The following is a 19,741-nucleotide window of genomic DNA, read 5'->3' as shown; positions in this document are numbered from 1 at the left end:
CACATTCATGGAAAGCATTATTACTACCCATGAGGAATGGCGTTATGAGTTTGACATGCAAACAAGTCAACAATCAACGGAATGGAGGGAAAAGAAACGAGCCGAAACCAAAAACAAACGCAAAGGCGGGTCAAAAATTAAAGTGATTTTTCAATATTCGTGGTTTTGTACATCATGCATTTGTTCCGGAGGGAATAAGGAATTCTAATTGGAGTTCCATTCTATTTATTGAGGCTTTTGGGTGAGAAACGGCAGAAATTCTGGAAAAACACTTCTTGCAATTTACACGATTTTAACGTAACATCGCATCAAGCCACTATTGTCACCGAATTCAAAGCCAAAAACGCAATGAATACCAGCGATCAACCACCGTGTTCACCAGATTTGGCTCCGTTTGACTTTTCCTTGTTCTTCAAACTGAAACTGCTGATTTAAATTTAATATATGGGGTTCATTCTGAACTTCAAGAATATGTAGTATAGGGTAGCTGCGGTAATTCGTGGCTTGATTTCGCACATTTTTGGCATTAAACTATAGTCTGGATCCAATAATATTCTTTCACCTAACTAAGCTCAGATATTAGGGTGAAAACTAAGCCAGCCGCCGGAAGACCTGTGACTACGAATAGCGATCAAATCAAGGAAAACATTGAGTTAGACCGGCTTGTGGCATTTCGTGACATCGCCCAGAAGATGGGAGTTAGTCACCAATCTATTTTAAACCATCTGCAGAAGGCTGGATACACAAAAAAGCTTGATTTTTGGTTGCCGCATGATTTGACGCAAAAAAACCTTCTGGACCGAATCAACGCCTACGATATCAGGCGAAAACGGTTGTGGTGGAAGGCCGGTGAATCGTCCCAAACAGTAGCCAAGCCATGATTGACGGCCAGGAAGGTTTTGCTGTGTGTTTGGTGGGATTGGAAGGGAATCATCCACTATGAGCTGCTCCCATATGGCCAGATGCTTAATTCTACCATCTACCGAACAACTGAACCGCTTGAAGCAGGCGATCGACCAAAATTGTCCATAATTAGCCAACAGAAGGGTGTAGAGTTCGACCAGGACAACATCAGACCACATACTTTGCTGATGACTCGTCAGAAGCTATGGGAGCTCGGATGGGAGGTTTTATCGCATCCACCATATAGCCCGGACATAGCGCCAACTGATTACCACCTGCTCCTGTCCATGGCGAACGCCCTTGTTGGTGTAAAGTTGAACTCAAAAGAGGCTTGTGAAAAGTGGCTGTCCGAGTTCTACGCAAATAAGGAGGGGCTACTACGAGGGGGGTATAATGGAGTTGCCGTCTAAATGGAAACAGATTATCGAACGAAACGGCCCATATTGAACTAAATCCGATCACTGTGACACTTTTTATAAAGCATTGAATAAAGAGTAAAAAAGCATAAAGGAGATATTTGACAACCTATAACCCCTTAAGATTTTGTGTATTGACAAAGAAGTGTCACTTTTAATGATTGTTGTAAGTTTAGACTATTAAAAGGTTTACTAAGCATTCACGAGTTATAGCGAATTTCCACTTTAAAAACAAAACCAAATTTATATACATATGTTTTCGTAAATTATTATTATTTATAACAACTGAAAAAGTCCTCTCTCGACGAACAAAAGCTAAACTCTATAAGGCGCTTATAATTCCCGTCCTGCTATATGGTGCAAAAGCTTGGGCGATGACGGCAACCGATGAGTCGACGTTACGAGTTTTCGAGAGAAAAATTCTGCGAAAGATTTATGGTCCTTTGCGCATTGGCCACCGCGAATATCGCATTCGATGGAACGATGAGCTGTTCGAGATATACGACGACATTGACATAGTTCAGCGAATTAAAAGACAGCGGCTACGCTGGCTAGGTCATGTTGTCCGGATGGACGAAAACACTCCAGCTCTGAAAGTATTCGACGCAGTACCCGCGGGGGGAAGCAGAGGAAGAGGAAGACCTCCACTCCGTTGGAAGGACCAAGTGGAGAAGGACCTGGTTTCGCTTGGAGTATCCAATTGGCGCCACGTAGCGAAAAGAAGAAACGACTGGCGCGCTGTTGTTAACTCGGCTATAATCGCGTAAGCGGTGTCTACGCCAATTAAGAAGAAGAAGAAGAAGAATAAGAACATAACTCACATGTAAGTACATTTATTTGTGGTTTATTTATGTCTAAAATTTAATTTTAAACGCCTTATAAAATTTAACACCTTACATAAACTGAACTTAATGCATTCAAATATCTGAGCCAGCGTATGTACGTACATACATATGTATATTGTGTTGTATATAAAAATAGGCAAACAGTTGAGCGCTCGTGCTGCGGCAGTTAAGTAAACATGCGTAAACAGGTGCTTATTTGCATACAAAAGCAAACATGTGGCAACGTGCAACCGCATGCTGGATCACCTTTTATCACACACATACACACACGTACACGCATAAGCGTGGAGCAGACCTTTAGTAAAAGGTCAAACAGGAAATCGTCGCTCATAAAAATGTTTATGACTAGTTCTGAAGTGGTACCGAACAGAAAGACTTTGGAAGTATTAGAAGAAGAGCTTTTTCATACCAGAAAATATTTTTATATATGCCAGAAGGAAATATCGGAGGCACTACAAAGCATTTATGTATTCATCTATATTGCCGTTGACACCGCTTACGTGGTTATAGCCGAGTTTACGACAGTGCGCTAGTCATTCTTCCCTTTTTGGTGTTTGACGCCAATTGGAGATTCCAAGTGTAGTCAGGTCCTTAGATATTCCGCAGAACCTTTCTCTCGAAAACTCGTTGTGCTAACTCATCGTTGTTGTTGTTGTTCTTCCATAATGCTGGCTCCGAGATGGACGAAATTATCTTTGACTTCGAAAGTGGCGTGGGAGCCAATCGCAAGTGCGACGACTGCTTGTTTGATGACAGAAGATATTTTTACATTATAGATCGATATTATAGACATACGGACATATATATATAAATGGATAAACCCTGTCAAGCTGAGTCGATTTTGCCATATTACACTGACTTCAATAGAAATTAGCAAAATTTAAACTTTTTTGTAGTGGATTCGGTCCAAAAAGTTTAGTTAGTCACGTCATGGACCAATTGCCTTGACGGTTTTACGGGTTTTACCATTCCCATGACAGTCGGGTCTTCGTAACTCGAACCAAACCGGAATTTTTCTCCGGTCAAGGACTGTCAACTGAGCATAATTCTGCCGCTAGAACAAAAACAACAATAAGATTTTACAGTTCGTGTCTTTTATGACCTGATGCTCATTCCCCAGCTCTAATTCCTGGAATAAATTTACTTCATTTCATTATACTCATAGAAGAGTAACTAGTGCCATCCGAATATTCACAATTTCTAGACTAGTGCTGAATCAGTTAATTTTACTGCAGTAAAGCAATTGTTCTGGCTTAAAAGTGAAAACATTTTTCATGAATTTCAAGTCTGGCGACCGCATGCAGTTGAACAGCTGCTGACAGTTCTCATGACAGCGGTTAGTGGGTTGGTTGTTGGCCTAGCTTTTATTACTTTAGGTAAATACGACTAACATACGAATGTGCACGATGTGTAGGATATGTGTATGTGCATGTGAAAGTGTTGCTGGCTGGGTGAGAGGCAAATGAAATGTAGAGTGGCTATCGTGTGCCTGTGGCTGTTGCAATAGTTGAGGTCAAGGTGTGTTTATGCAGTTGGTTGCTCTTTCAATGCATTTACTACAATATGCATATGTCCAGTTATGCAACAACACTCAAACACATGTTTTTAAATTTACATCTACAACGGCGCTGCTCATGTCCGAGCAGAGATAAAACACGAACATTTTGCGGCATTATGAAAATGAATGTACAAAGATAATAAATATGCTGTTTGCTTCAACTATATGCTTACATATGTATGTACATTTATCTCTATATGTATATAAGAATAAAAGTATGTGAATATAAAGTGATTATGGAAGCAAATGTGAGGAGCACAAATTACTCCGGTAAAATATATATACTCAAAGATAAATATATATCTTGTTGTAAATTTTGCTAAAAGATCTGATTCTAACAAAAAATAAGTAGAGATGTGGTAAGACCAAGTAACATGAACGAATATTCGGCTGATTCGGCGGTCCAATATTATTTAAGAAATATTTTTTGCAATTTTCAGCAGACAGAGAAGATTCATTTGCTATGAGGAGGGTAGAGTCGCAGTGGAGAGAAAATACACTGCCTACCACGTAACATTACAATCGACCACCCAGGGCTGAAGAGAGAAGCGAGACGCGTTTGCAGTCAAATAAGAGAGAGGCCGAAATGCGTGAGCACAAAGAGCTCGATAAGCTGCCTGAGAGGGTTAATGTTCGAAAAAATTCTACGAAAAGATGCGGCGACTAACAGAAGGTTTCCAGACCGGTATACTCGTGTAGTAACATCAAAGGGGACCTAATGACTGCTGCCCAGAGCATATTGAAATTATAGAGGGAACACTTCTCAAGCCTGCTGATTGACAGTGAAAGCATAACGCCAGGATAAGGCGAACCCGATTCCCCAATCGATGACAAAGGAGCAGATGTTCGGTTGTCCGACCATGAAGAAGTTCGAATAGCGTTTATCCGTCTGAAGAACAACAAAGCGGCGGGTGCCGATGGATTGCCGGCCGAGCTGTTCAAATACGTCGGCCTGGAATTCTACAATTGACCAGATATTCACCATGCGCCAAATCTTTGAAAAGAACCGTAAAATGAGGATTGACACACCTCACCTCTTCGTAGTGTTTAAAGCTTCTTTTGACAGCACGAGTTTGATATTCCCACAAATCTAATACGGCTGTGCAAACTGACAATGAGAAGCTCCGTCAGAACTGGAGGGACCTTTCCGAACCATTTGATACCAAACGAGGCTTCAGACAAGGCGACTTCCTATACCGACTTCGCCAATATACTGAAAAAGAGGAAGACCTCCACTCCGTTGAAAAGACCAGGTAGAGAAGGACCTGGCTACACTTGCAAACTTCACTCGCTATGGAATCCGAAAAAAATCAAATTCTGAATGGCCTTTACTGCTGATTGAAAGTGAGTCACTCAAGCGCAAACGGACGTGGTTGAACTGCATTGATCATGCGCAAACTAAGGCCGAGCAATGTTTGATGGAAGATACGATATGAGTTTGAGCTGCTCCTTTACTCTCCTACTCTTCATTCATACCAGTAATTTCAATTGAGTCAAAACGGTGTCCTTGGAGTGCTCATTTGAATTTGCTTAATAGCCAGAAGTTAGACGAAGGTAAATCAGACGAATGCGGTGGTTGCGGCACGATATTAGTTGAAAATGATCACGAATAACCAATGCAGTATGAGATGTTGCATTATTGCAGTTCTTTCTTAATAAAAATTAAAGCATAGTAAAAATCACTCGGGGATTTGCTATCTTGGCGTGATGAGGGGGCTCAGTAGATATAATGATCCAAAGAGCGATGCTGGCGGTAGCGTAGCTACCAGTAGGGCCACCCATGCCGGTAAGGTCGATGGTGAATATCGAAGCTAAAAGCAATCCACAACATATCAGCGTCTGTTACTATAAGCACGGCTGAAAGCGGATGTCTGTACTTGTATCAAGCGGTTCGCTATATAAATGTGTAAGGACGGAAAACAGTAAACCCTTCAGAAGGCAAGAGGAAACCACTGAAGTATACTTCCTTATATCATATGACAATGATAGTACAACCAAAACAATGGCCCTCAGTCTCCGGCAAATCGAGGATGCTAAGAATCCCCGGAGGTAAAACAAAACAAACTTTAAACATCGGAACATGGAACACAAGAAGTTTATACGAGCCTGGAAAACTAGTTAATGCGATTTTAGAAATGGAAAAATTAGACATCGATTTACTTGGTATAAGTGAAACATGGTGGCCAGATTGTGGAGAATTTATTTCCCAAAATATAAAGTTGTTTTTCTCTGGCAATCAAACTAAAAATCACCGCAATGGTGTAGGCATTATAGTTAAGGAAAACATTGCAAAATCTATCATCGGATTCGTGCCGAAATAGAAGCTTTCTATGATTAACTAGACGAACTTATGCGATTAACAAAGCCATATACGAAATAAATATAATTCAAGGCGTATTTAATGCAAAAGTTGGAAGAGAAAAAGTCGAAGGAGTTGCAGGCCAATACGGCTTAGGTGAAAGAAATGAAAGAGGAGATCGACTAATTCAATTTTGTCAAGAACACAAATTAATAATTTCGAACACATTATTTAGCCTGCCTCCCAAAAGACTTTATACATGGAAATCTCCATCGGACGCCTCTGATCAATCAAATAGATTACATTCTGATAAATAATCGCTTCTGTTCTTCAATAAAAAAAAATCAATACATATCCAGGAGCGGATGTACCTTCGGATCACAACTTGCTACTGGCAAAATTGCGTATTAGGCTAGCCGTAATTAAAAAAAGTAAGCCTCAATTTAAGCTAAATGTTGATAAGTTACGAGACGAAAGTGTGAAACGCCTATTTGAAAGTGAAATCAATGAAAAAATAAATGATATCCCATCAGGAAGTGCGGAAAGTATATGGAGCGACTTAAAAGAGATAATTTGTACTACAGCAAAAAACTCTCTTGGAATAAAAAAGAAAGAAAATAATTAAAATAAAAATAATTGGATGACAGATGACATATTAAAACTAATAAGTAAACGCCGGGAATATAAAAATAAAAACACTGACATGTATAGACAACTGAATAGGAAAATAAGGAAGATGATCCGTAATGCAAAAACAAACTGGATAACCAATGAATGCCAAGAAATTGAAAGACTACAATTTTTACATGATACATTCCATTTACACAAAAAATTGAAAGAAGCTGCAGGTATTCATAGTAAAAATCCGCCCTCAATCGTCGTAAATGAAAACAATGAGGTGGTATTTGATATAAATGAAAAGAAAAGTATGTATATGGAAAAAATATATTGAAAGCGTTTTTTCGGATGACAGTAGATTGAACCAGAATCTTTATCTTCATCACAGACCAACTGGCAATTATATTACGAAAGGCGAAATAGAGAGAGCTATACAATCCATGAAAAATTACAAAGCAACAGGTCCGGATGAGGTTCCAGCTGAAATTTTAAAGTTAATAAATGACAAAAATATGACTCTCTTAGTAAAGCTTTTTAACCAAGTTTATGACAATGGCCAATACCCAAAAGACTGGTTAAAATCAACATTCATACCACTACCCAAGAAAAATAATGCGAAACATTGTAGTGAGTACAGACTAATTAGTCTAATGTCACATGCTCTTAAGATATTTCTAAAAGTCATTCACGCCAAAATATATAAGAAATGTGAAGAGTCAATGGGTAAGACGCAATTTGGATTCAGAGAAGGTCTTGGAACACGCGAGGCATTGTTCTGTATACAAGTCTTGGTTCAAAACTGTAAAGATGTCCAAAAAGATGTATTTTTATGCTTTATTGATTATGAGAAAGCTTTCGATACCATTAAACACGATAAACGTATGGAAATTCTTCATTCTATGGGAATAGATGACAAAGAGATTCGTTGCATAAGAAATCTGTATTGGCAACACCCATGTAAGCATCAATGGTGATATAACCGAAGAAGTATCTATTTCACGAGGTGTAAGACAATGTTGCATTCTGTCACCCTTGTTTTTTAACATATATTCGGAAGTAATATTTCAAGAATCAGTAACCAGTATTGATCAAGGTGTGAAAGTTAATGGTATTTTCATAAATAATATACGCTATGCAGATGACACTACACTTATAGCCGATAGCTTGATGGGATGACAAAAACTTGTAAGCCGAGTTAACTTACGTAGTGACGAATATGACGAATATGGTTTATATGGAACATAAACAAGACGAAGTACATGATAATTAGTAGGAAAAACATATGCAATGACACACACCTCATGATTAATAACAGTCCATTCGAAAGAGCTAAAAATTTCAAGTACCTTGGTTGTCATATCAACGAAAGTTGGGATTGTTCAAAAGAAATAAAATGTCGAATCGGATTTGCGCGAACAACTTTTCTCAAATACAAAAACATATTATGTAGCCATGACCTCAACATCACAAGCAAAATACGTTTTTTAAAATGTTATGTTTGGTCAGTGCTTCTCTCTGCGATGGAAACATGGACTCTAAAATCAATACAAACAGTGAAGTTTTGAGAAGATTGAACCGCAATAGAGAGTTTTTAAGGACTATAAAACAAAGAAAAGCAGCCTACCTAGGACATATTATGAGGCACTCTAAGTATGAGCTCCTACAAGTAATTATCCAAGGAAAAATTGAAGGAAAACGGGGTATTGGCCGTAAACAACTTTCGTGGCTTCAAAACATTCGACAATGGAGAGGAATCCAGAACATTGGCAACCTTATAGATGTGGCGAGAGATAGAGAGAAATATGCTGCGATAATTAAAAATCTGTGATATTTTTTATTTTTTTTCTTTCAATATACAATATATGTATAGTATATATTTGACATGTAAACAATACATTATTATATTAATATTATGCTTATTAATATTGTACATATTATTAAATGTTATATGATCACCAATATTCGAATACGAATTGGCAAATAAAGAAGAACAAGAAAACTCACTTTTAGAGTCTCACATAACGATACGTATCTCAAATACTAATGAATATTTTGACGTGAAATTTAGCATAGATGTTACTAATGGTACTACCTACTTACAGAAAAAAAATTTATCGTTTCGAAAACATGCAAAGTATAAATTTAAAATTCACTTTTCAATTTCATTACAGTAGTAGTATGCCTTCGTATTCGCTACCGCATACTGAGAAAGAGTCTCCCCTGTACTTTTAATAGTTTTGCAACTGACCACAGTTTACACATTTTTCTTTGGTATACATCTTACAAGTTAAACATAATTGAATCATTGTCGGTAAAGACGTAAATAACATCAAAAACTAATAGTTATAAAGTCAACTAATATTGTGATTTCGCATTAAAGATAATATCTACTTCCAATTTCTTATGCAAGCGACAAAATGAAATAATGCAAGATATAAAAAAAGTTTCATTTGATTAAAAGACTTTGTGACAAAAAAAATTTATTTATTTTTAAAAGACTACCTCCAAATTTTAAAGCTTTTTTACCACAACCCTGCTCATGAGTCAACAGCCTTCATATATAAAGAAGTACAGAAGTTAAGAGAAATTAGTAACGATCTAAACGTTTGCACAATCTCAGCTCATTTGCTGCTACACGAAGAAATAACAGAAAATTTACTCATTCAGAAATAAAGTTATTAGCAGTGATCTTGCTATTAGCTGTAATCGCTGCCACCCTTGCTAGGGGCCCATTTATTATACAAGCTATTACGCCACGCGTTGCTTACAAAACTTATCGAGGTGATATAATAGATGTAAAACACTTCCCTAAATTATTAAAAAATTTATAATAATCAATCCATTATAAAAAGTATTTGTTTTTTTATTTTTAGTTTAAAAACTATGAACGTTATTTATTGTTACTTCAGTTACAATAAAAATTAAGTGAGTAAAAAAAATAAAAAAAAAATATTATTAAAATTTTGATTTAAAAACTGTTGACGTTAGAAGAAAATATAAACATAAAGTAAATAGATCACTTTCGACAAAAGAAAGACGCGGTAATTCTCTGTTAAGTGGATACAAATTGATTGAAGAGGCGTCGTGCATCCTGAGTACTTCCCATATGGTCTTATGGTCAATAGAGGACCAAGCGCAACTTACCTCAAGCATTACGGCGGAAAGGCTCGCATTTCTGGAAAAATTAAATTTGTCTTTTGCCTTACCGTAACACCGCTGCTCACGCAACGTAGCTTGTGCGCGAATATTTGGTTATAAAGAATATATTAGGTTGTCAAATATCTTCCTTCCGCCTTTTCGTCTTTTGAATTTCGCGGCTATGTATAAAGCGCTACAGAGCTCGTATCTGGAAATACTATACACCTTTGAAAAGTCTTGACATAATCTAAAAAACTACGCTATGCATAATTAGTTTGGACATTGCGTTCAACAGTTATAGACGTGTAAACATGGAATTCACTAATGCCGAAATTCGCGCTATTTTAAAGTTTTCCTTCGTTAAAGGCAAATCCGCTAGAGAAACTTTCCGTGAGATTAATGGTATTTTGGGAGATGGTACTCTATCACTTCAAACTGCGGAGGAGTGGTTTCGACGATTCAGAGCGGGTGAAGACCTGTGACGACGAATACCGATCAAATCATGGAAAACGTCGGGTTAGACCGCCTATAAGATGGGAGTTAGTCACCAAATCATTTTAAACCATCTGCAGAAGGCTGGATACACAAAAAAGCTTGATTTTTGGTTGCCGCATGATTTGACGCAAAAAAACCATCTGGACCGAATCAACGCGCAAGCAGCGCTTGAAGCAGGCGATTGACCAAAAGTGTCCATAATTAGCCAACAGGAAGGGTGTAGAGTTCTACCAGCTTGATGTTTGGGTGCCTCATGATTTGATGCAAAAAAAACCTTCTTGCCCGAATCAACGCCTACGATATGCTGCTGAAACGGAACGAAGTGGACCCATTTTTGAAGCGGATGGTGACTGGCGACGAAAAATGGATCGCATGCGAAAATATTAGGCGAAAACGGTTGTGGTCGAAGGCCGGTGAATCGTTCCAAACAGTAGCCAAGCCGGGATTGACGGCCAGGAAAGTTTTGCTATGTGTTTGGTGGAATTGGAAGGGAATCATCCACTATGGGCTGCTCCCATATGGCCAGACGCTTAATTCTACCATCTATTGCGAACAACTGGACCGCTTGAAGCAAGCGATTGACCAGAAGCGTCCAGAATTAGCCAACAGGAAGGGTATAGTGTTCCACCAGGACAACGCCAGACTACACACTTCATGATGACTCGTCAGAAGCTACGAGACCTCGGATGGGAGGTTTTATCGCATCCACCATATAGCACGGACATAGCGCCAACTGATTACCACCTGTTCTTGTCTATGGCGAACGCCGTTGTTGGTGTAAAGTTGAATCCAAAATAGGCTTGTGAAAAGTGGCTGTCTGAGTTCTTCGCAAATAAGGAGGGGGGCTTCCACGAAATGGGAACAGATTATCGAACGAAACGGCGCATATTTGAACTAAATCCAATTACTGTAACACTTTTTATAAAGCATTGAATAAAAAGCAAAAAAACGGAAGAGAGATATTTGACCTAATATCATTCAATGTGTGAGATATACAATTGAAATTCATACAGAATCCTTTCCTGACAATAGTAATTCTGCGTATTGAAAATCGTTTGAATCGACTTAATACTTTCCTGAGCCCCCATATACCTAGTATAAAGATTTCCAACTTCCAGTAGACTTTATGCTGGATATATCTGCAAATATTTCAGTTATCTCAATGAAAATTACCGAACATGTTGTTACTCATAACAATATACCATTGTGCCTAAAATAGATACAATTGGGCGAAAACTGACCTAGACCCCACATAACTAATATCAGGATTTTGGAGAAAACAAGAATGCAAGTTACTCTATTTATAACTCAAGAGCGGCTGAATCGATTTGGCTGAAAATTGGTGCGGAGGTAGAACGAAGAGCCGGACATAGGATACCTTATATCTCTTCTTGTTAAAAGTCAATACAATTCATAAATTTCAAATTATAAGCAGCTGTTCATGTAAGAATCGTTTGAAAATTTTATTACTAAAAAAAAAAGAATTAAGTAAAAGAATAATAACACAGAGCTAGTGTGGGAGAAGACTAATTTTCGTATGCACGCATACGAAGTATATGGGTTATAATGATTGTTGCTTCTGAACAAGATAGTTTTTTTAAGACAAACCTACAGTGTTGATAAAAACTATTATAATTTGAGATGCACAGAAATATTTTCAAAGCATTGAACAGAGCAGTGCAATATTTCAACGGAATCGATGAAGCATATGCGTACAATTTCAAACTAATCCTTCCTCAAAGATAATAGAATTGCCAAATATTAGGAATGGTAGAAAAAAACTGCAACGAAATAAGTAGAGCAATGGATTAATACTGGCACAGAGCTTTGGCTTCTTTAAGGTGTTCATTGCCTTCATTGTCCTCGATTTCGCCTCTTTCCAACTTAGAAAATATTTTTTCAACGGCTGATTTTCCTGGTGCTGAACTCAAATTCAACCTTATTTTTTCCCCAACAAGCAATGTTTTATTAACCAACGAAATGCGTTTTGATCCAGATTTTGTAAACTAAACAATTTGCTTCACCCAAAATGGTACATCTCATCAACTAATAGTTCCTCAGTTGCCAAATTTGTACCCCTTTCTTTTAAAGGTAGGTGCTGAGTAGAAATCATAAAGATGGTATTAGTAGTATCATCTATGTATCAGCCACAGTAAAGCATAGAAGAGTCCTCTAGTGTATGAACATCAACTAATATGAGTTAAAAGATTGCTCAAACTCTGTTATATATTTCTCTCCGCGTAGTTCATATATCTGTCCTATTGTATTGAATATAGTAAAAATGAAAATCATATCAATCGGTCACTCCGTTTCATAACGGGGCATCTCGACAGGATAGAATTTATAGAATACTAACTGTGAAACGTATTGCTATTGCCATTGCCAAATCTGTATGTGGGCATTTGATATCATAATATAATCATTTACGCAAAGGTGTAGGGTAGGTAGGTTCGAGCTGATGTAGCGCATGCTTTGAGCTTTTGAATAATTTATTTTATCACTTGCGAAATGACGTCGGGTAAGGCACGTTTTGAGCTTTTGAACTCCTTAAATCTTTTATGTGGAAATTAAAAAAAGGATCTTTATCCTTTTTTACAAATGTATTTCTGGGGAAAATAAGATAATAAGAAAAGGAGAAAGATCCTTTTTTACAAATGTATTTCTGGAAAAAATAAGAATTCATATTTTTGGACTACTATATAATAATTGTGCTTAAGCATTCCTATATAAACAATGTAATATTTATTTTATATTCATTTGTGGTTTTGCGCGCAATAGATGAGCATTTCTTACGCCTCCTTTACACTACTCGCGAAGTTAAACATATTTCTCAAATCAAAACAATGTCGGAAGTAAAAAAGGAGAGACGGCAATACTGTGCGGAGTACATTAAATTCGGATTCATTGAAAATCCCACAAACCCATCCTCGCCATTGTGTCTTCTATGTCTAAAAGCATTTTCGAATGAAGCAATGAAGCCTTCAATACTGCAAGATCATTTGAATGAAATGCATCCAGATAAGATAGACAAGAATGTAGCATATTTTCAAGACCTAGAGAAGAAGCATAATACTCAGCCAAGTGTAGCAAAACTCTGTTTGGCGGCTGCTAAGCAAGATGACGACGGACTTCGAGCTTCGTACAATATCTCTTTGTTAATTGCTCAAAAAGGCAAACCACATAACATCGCAGAAGAGTTAATATTGTTCTTCTTAATATTGCCAGCAATAAATGAAGTAATAACTACCGTGCTTCATAAACCGGCCGCAGATATTATCCGAAAAATTTCTTTGCGTAATAATTCTGTGCAAAGACGAATTCATGAGGACAAGCCAGCTTGATGAGTCCACTTTACCAACTAATGAAGCATTGTTGTTGTCTTACGTGAGGTTTATTAAAGATGAGAAAATATGTGAAGAACTATTATTTGCTAGAAATTTAGAGACCGATGCAAAAGGCGTAACCATATTCAATATATTGGAAAAGTTTTGCGATGAGAAAGAGATTCCTTTGAAAAATATTATTTCATTTGCTGCGGATAGCGCTGCGGCTATGATAGGGTGCCATAAAGGCTTAATAGCGCACTTAAAAAATAAAATTCCAGATGTCCTTGGTGTACATTGCGTTATTCATAGACAACATTTAGTTGCTAGACACTTAATTGAAAAACTATTTCAATCACTGCAATACTCGTATGTCATCAAAGCGGTCAATAAAATCCGCAACAGAGAGTTCTTGGAAACTAAAGATACAGTATTTCAAGACAAGCTCATAACATCAAAGAATGATATAGCTTACATGACAGACCTGTATAAATTGTTCATCGACATGAATCTCCAACAGCAAGGCGATAAACTAAATTTAATTAAAACAAAAAACGTCGTTGTTGCTTTCGCCAAAGAGAAGCCAAACTGCTTCAACACAAAAAGAATCTGGGCAGACGTGAGTTTCACAATTTTCCGAATTTATCATTATCATGCAGTAACGATGAAATGTTTGCCTACTGCCAACATTTGGAAAACCTCCACATTGACTTCACCGCACGATACCAGGACATTTTGAACTTGGAAATACCAGACTGGGTGTTGGATCCGCTTTCAAATGTCAACAGCAATGTCACCTCAGCTGAAAGAAGAACTTATAGAATTGACAACAAACGAGGAAATAAAAATCAAGTTCAAAAATAGTTACCAAGAATTTTGGCTACAAAAACCGATCTCGCATTTGTACCCTGGATTGTGGTCAATCGTTCAACGATTCTTGATAGCATTCCCATCGTCATATTTGTGTGAACGTGGATTTAGTGCTGTGACTTACTTACTAAAAATAGAAATCGTTTGCTTGTTACCGAACGTGGCGAGTTGCGACTGTTCTTGAGTAAATTGGAACCTGATATTAACAAACTTATTAAACAGCATCAAATTCATCCTTCATTACTTTAGTTTTATTTTTAATAAAAGATTCTCTGTTTTAACACTACAAAGGTGTGTTTCAATAATCATTCTTATTGACAGGTGGAGCCCGTAAGAGTTAACTTGAGACCTAAGCGTCGTTGTATGTTACCTATTGCGCTCAGGTTTTAGGTTGCTGGTTATAGTAAAAGTTTCGTTTAGAATTCTCCGTTAATACGTATACATATATATAGGTCACAATAATTAATTTGAAGTTATAGTGGTTTTTAAATAGGTGAAAAAATGGGGGCGATAAAGAAATATTTGTTTTCAAAGTGGGCGGTAGACAAAATAAGTTTGGAAACTACTGTTTTAGATCGTAAAGGGTTTAACTGGATTTGATTTCTGCAAGTTGCAAGTGTATAAACATTTATTATTTATTACTTTTTTATAACCTATATTTTTCAATAAAATTTTTCTGGTATTCCATTCTTTATGTTCCGGCCCAAAAAGCTTTTTATCTGTTTGTGATAAAAATGAATGCCACTTTTCAAACAAATAGTGTCAAGTTGTGATTTCGCTAATGTAATTTTGCTTTCATAAATTTTTTTTAATCGTTTTCATAGCAATCACCATTTTCTCACTTTCAAAGCTTTTAAATATATATTTTTAAGGGGGTATTCTGGTCTAGACATTAAAAAAAATCGTTTTTTTTATATTTTCAAAGTTTAACTATTCAAGAATATGTGTACAAGAGAAATTTCCAAAATTCAAATTATTTTCGGAGATATAGACATTTTTCTGACCCGGCATCCAAACTGGTTCGGCCGGAACTAATCGAATAAAAGACTTTAAGCGAAACTGACTTTTTCGGAACGATATCCACGATTTCTCAGGTTCTACTTAACCGATTCATTTGAAATTTTTATAGAGTCTTCTTTATAGGCTTGTCTATGGTTGGAACTAGTTCCATCCCCAAATTTTTATTTTTATTATTTTTAAAATATTCGAAATAGTCAGAAAAAGTGATCCAAAAAAACTTTTTTCAGGCAGTCGCCATTTTGTGTAAAAATTTTTTCCCACTTTTCCGTAGTTCCGGCCATTGCGACATTATTCTAGATTAATAATATTTTTTTTTTGGTTTCAGATAACTAGGAGGGTTGAAATCATGGGTATGGTCACGTTGAAATTTTTAGAGACTCCCCACTTCGTCAGCTCATAATTTTTGAAATTTTTCACTTTTTTTAGTTTTTAGTTTTTTTCTGTACTCTTCTAAAATTAACAAATAACTAATAAAAAAATGGATATTAAAAATATTAATTGCCTTTTTTCCGACACTATAAAGATTACCTGAAAATCATGCTTCTAGACCAGAATACCCCCTTAAACAAAAATTTTCCTGATTTAGATTTTTAGGCAATTTTGTGCGCTACAAAAATTCACAATGTAAAAATGGTACTAAACGGTTCAAAAATTATGGTATTTTCAGTGCAAACGGTTCAAAAATTATAGCATTGTACTGCAACCAGGTTTTTACGTGTTATTCATACAGAAAACTTTGTGTGCTCACTTGATGCAGGAAAACATATCATAACCTAAAATGCAAAACGACGTATCATCAAAAAAATCGAAATAGAGTTTTTTGTTGCTTACGATTCACCACATCATATTACATATACAGGGCCCGGCACTCGAAGGGTAACCAACTTCAGACCTTTCGCGCAGCTGTCGCACTGGAATCAGCTACTCATAAATTTGCTGAATGACAGTTCGGAGTATTGTTCACAAGTGTACAAAAGCGTTTTGCCAAAAGTAAACGCAAAAAAAATTGATCAGCGATGGAATTCAAACGTAATAGTGTGATTGCTTTATATTATAGCAACTGTTCGTGAGCTCAAACACCTTAATGTGATAAAGTTTTTGTTAATCGCATTACTCGTTACAATGATACTGGTAGCATCGCAAAACACTATGGAGGTGGTCATCGAAAGTCTGCAACGTCACGTGAGATGGTGAAGTGAAGAAGCGACTTGAGCGAAATCCACGACGAAGTGCCAATCAAATGGCTAAAGAACTGAAAATATCCGACCGCAGCATTCGACGCATATTGAAAAATGAGCTCAAGGTCAAGCCTTAGAAATTCTAAAAGGCCCATGATCTCACACCGAAGCAGCAACAAGTAAGACTTGAGAGAGCGAAGCAGTTGCTGACTTGGCCGAAAGCGGTCAAATTCCGAACATTGTTTTTTCTGACGAAAAAATTTTTCCAATTGAGCAATTCGTAAACTCTCAAAACGATAGGGTTTACTTGACCGACCGTTCATACAAGAATCTAAGTCATCGGTTGGCCACCAGGAGGCAGCACCCGCCACAAATAATGATTTGGGCCGCTGTCACCGCAGATGGACGCTCTCCAATTGTTTTCATCGAGCCTGGCGTCAAAGTAAATGCGACATATTATCGGGAAAGTGTTCTGGAAGCTGCTTTGAAGCCGTGGGCAAACAAACATTTCGGTCGCAAACCATGGACGTTTCAACAAGACTCAACACCGTCTCACAAAGCGCGAGTGAACCAAGAATGGCTGAAAAACAACGTTCCGTACCTCATTACGACCACACAATGGCTCTCGAATTCACCAGATGTGAGTTCAATGGATTATTCTCTCTGGGCCATTTTGGAGAGCAAGGTCCTGAAGTAAAAAATACACCAGTCTCGAGATACTGAAAAAAGCCATTGTTCGGGCAGCTTGCGATTCGTTTTTTGACCGTCTCAAGGCCATAGTTAAGGCAAAAGGTGGTCATATCGAGCAAAAGTGAATTTTTCCTGAATTTATGATTATTTTCACACATTTTGTACTTTAAAATAAATAAAAATAATTTTCCAAACCGAATTTATGGCTTTTTTATATATGTAGCATAAAATTTTCAGCTTTCGCTGTCAGGTATAACCAATATATAATCAATGTATAACCGTTTTATAAACAATACTCAAATTTTGTTTCAAACTGAGAGGTTTCATTATATAATTTTTTCTTCGACTATTTTAGAATATGTCTACAAGAGAATTTTTCAAAATTCTAATTATCTTCAAGGATATAGGTATTTTGCTGCCCGGCATCTAAACTGGTTAGGTCGGAACTGAAACTTTAAGCGAGTTTTTCTCGAAACTGTCTCTTTCAAAACGATATCTCCTCACGCTTACGAGACCGAAATTTTGGAGGAGTCTTCTTCGTAGACTTGTCTAGACAGCTACTGGGACTTTCTATGTCCCCAAATTTAAATTTTTACTATTTTTAAAAAATACGAAAATGTAAAATGTAAAAAAAAGATCAACAAACATTATTTTTCAGGTAGTTGCCATATCGCGATTTTTTTTCTATCCTTACGGTAGAATCAGTCATTGATAATGTAAGCTAATATTTTTTTGTTATTTATATCCATATTTTTTATATTGCCAGAGGGTTTAAATCGTGGATATGAAATGCATGCTTCTAGACTAGCGGGGGTCTATGTCTATCTTATAAGTATAGAGATGAATTATTCCAAATTTTTCTCTTGCCGCTAGATAATGTAATGTTACTCTAGTTTAATAGTTAATAATAAGAAGCAAGGGAATTTGTTTATTTCCAGTTTTAGGCAACATAGGTAGGCAAAGGGCCCTTTGATCCATGTTTCCAAATAGGGATCATATCGCCTCAATATCACCTAGCAGTATTTTAGAATTTATCTTATCTCGCCGACTTATGTTCACAGAAAAAAAAATAACAAAGCATAAAGTCTATTAAAACTTTGTCATTTTTTTTGCTTTTTCGTTATTAGAGAGTACTGCTCCCAGCACCACGCCATACCCACACAAATATCGATTATGCACACAATTCCACTTACCATTCTGTGCGGCACTGCCTTGAAACAAATTGCGCAGGTAATTGAAAAAGCGACGATGTAATGGCCGACGCCGATGCCGTGACATGCGACGTCCCTGTTCGACGTCATCGCCAGACTTGGCGTCCGTGCCGTCGCCGTCACCGTCAGCGGCGACACCACATTGCGACGCGTCGACGACAATTTCCACGCTACGCCGCTGTGTCTTTTTCGACGACGCCAAATTGCTGCGTTTCAACGCCGCATTTGAAGGAACAATTAAAGCATCACTAGCGCTCGGCCCGGGACCAGCTATGCTGACTATTTGACCACCACCACCGACACCACCATCGCCGGCAATCTCTGCTAGACTGCCACTGTTGTTGGCTGCCGCTGTTGTCCCCACCGCAGCAGCGGCAGCTGACGGCTGTTGTTGGATGACGTGCGTTGACAGTGTCGACTGCGCTTGATGATGGCTGGAATTGGCGCTATTGCCGCGATATATTAGCTCCATGTCGTTGGACATTTGACGCAGCGCATGCAAGCCTGTATTCACGCTACTGCTAGTGCTTAGGCTCGTTGCTGTGGTGGTGTGGGTGTGCGCCGCGCCGCCGCCGATGTGGTGGCCATTGCTAGCACCGTTTAGGCCCATGTAGTAGGCGCTGTTGGGGCGCTGCGTGTGTGAATGTTGCACTTGTGGACCGGCCATAGTGATGGTGGGGTGTTGTTATTGTTGCTGAGAATTGTGTTTGCCTTGCGCCTACTTATAATTAATTGGAACACATGTTTTTGGCTTTAACAAAGTGGAAATGACTTTTTGCTAACGTATTTGCTATTTTCATTAATTTAATTGAAATTATTATTATTATTTTTTTCTTAATTTATTCTGTGAAATTAGCTACTTTTAACAGTTACTTAGTTAAAATTATTACACATTTATTTTAATATTTTTGCTTTTAATTCAATAATATTATTTAAAATAATTACTTTTTTTGTCCATTACAACATTTTGGGTTATTGGTGAACTTCGTTGGAATTCTATTTATGATTTCTGTTTGTTTCTGAGCGAACTCGTGCAGCAATTTGCCGCAATTCGCGCTTTCACTTTTATGCGAACAAACACATTATTGCAATTTGTGCAAAATAATTTTTTTTTTACATTTTTTTTAATAATTTCTTTTTTGATTTTTGGTTCGCAAAGTTTTTGGCACTTATTCAA

The 19,741-nt window shown here is 37.3% G+C and overlaps 1 protein-coding gene across 1 annotated transcript in view; it reads right to left on the bottom strand.

Annotated features, from left to right (window-relative positions):
• Positions 1 to 19,425, bottom strand: part of LOC120774263 — a 94,964-nt gene extending 75,539 nt beyond the window's left edge. Inside the window, 1 exon segment of the mRNA XM_040103731.1 lies at positions 18,547 to 19,425. Coding sequence (XP_039959665.1) covers positions 18,547 to 19,231 — 685 coding nt within the window. The 5' untranslated portion in view covers positions 19,232 to 19,425.
• Positions 19,426 to 19,741: the final 316 nt, after the last annotated feature.

Source organism: Bactrocera tryoni, chromosome 4 (assembly GCF_016617805.1).
Source record: "Bactrocera tryoni isolate S06 chromosome 4, CSIRO_BtryS06_freeze2, whole genome shotgun sequence".
Taxonomy (NCBI): domain Eukaryota; kingdom Metazoa; phylum Arthropoda; class Insecta; order Diptera; family Tephritidae; genus Bactrocera; species Bactrocera tryoni.
The sequence above is the reverse complement of the archived record's forward strand: the minus strand, read 5'-3'. Positions and strand labels throughout refer to the sequence as shown.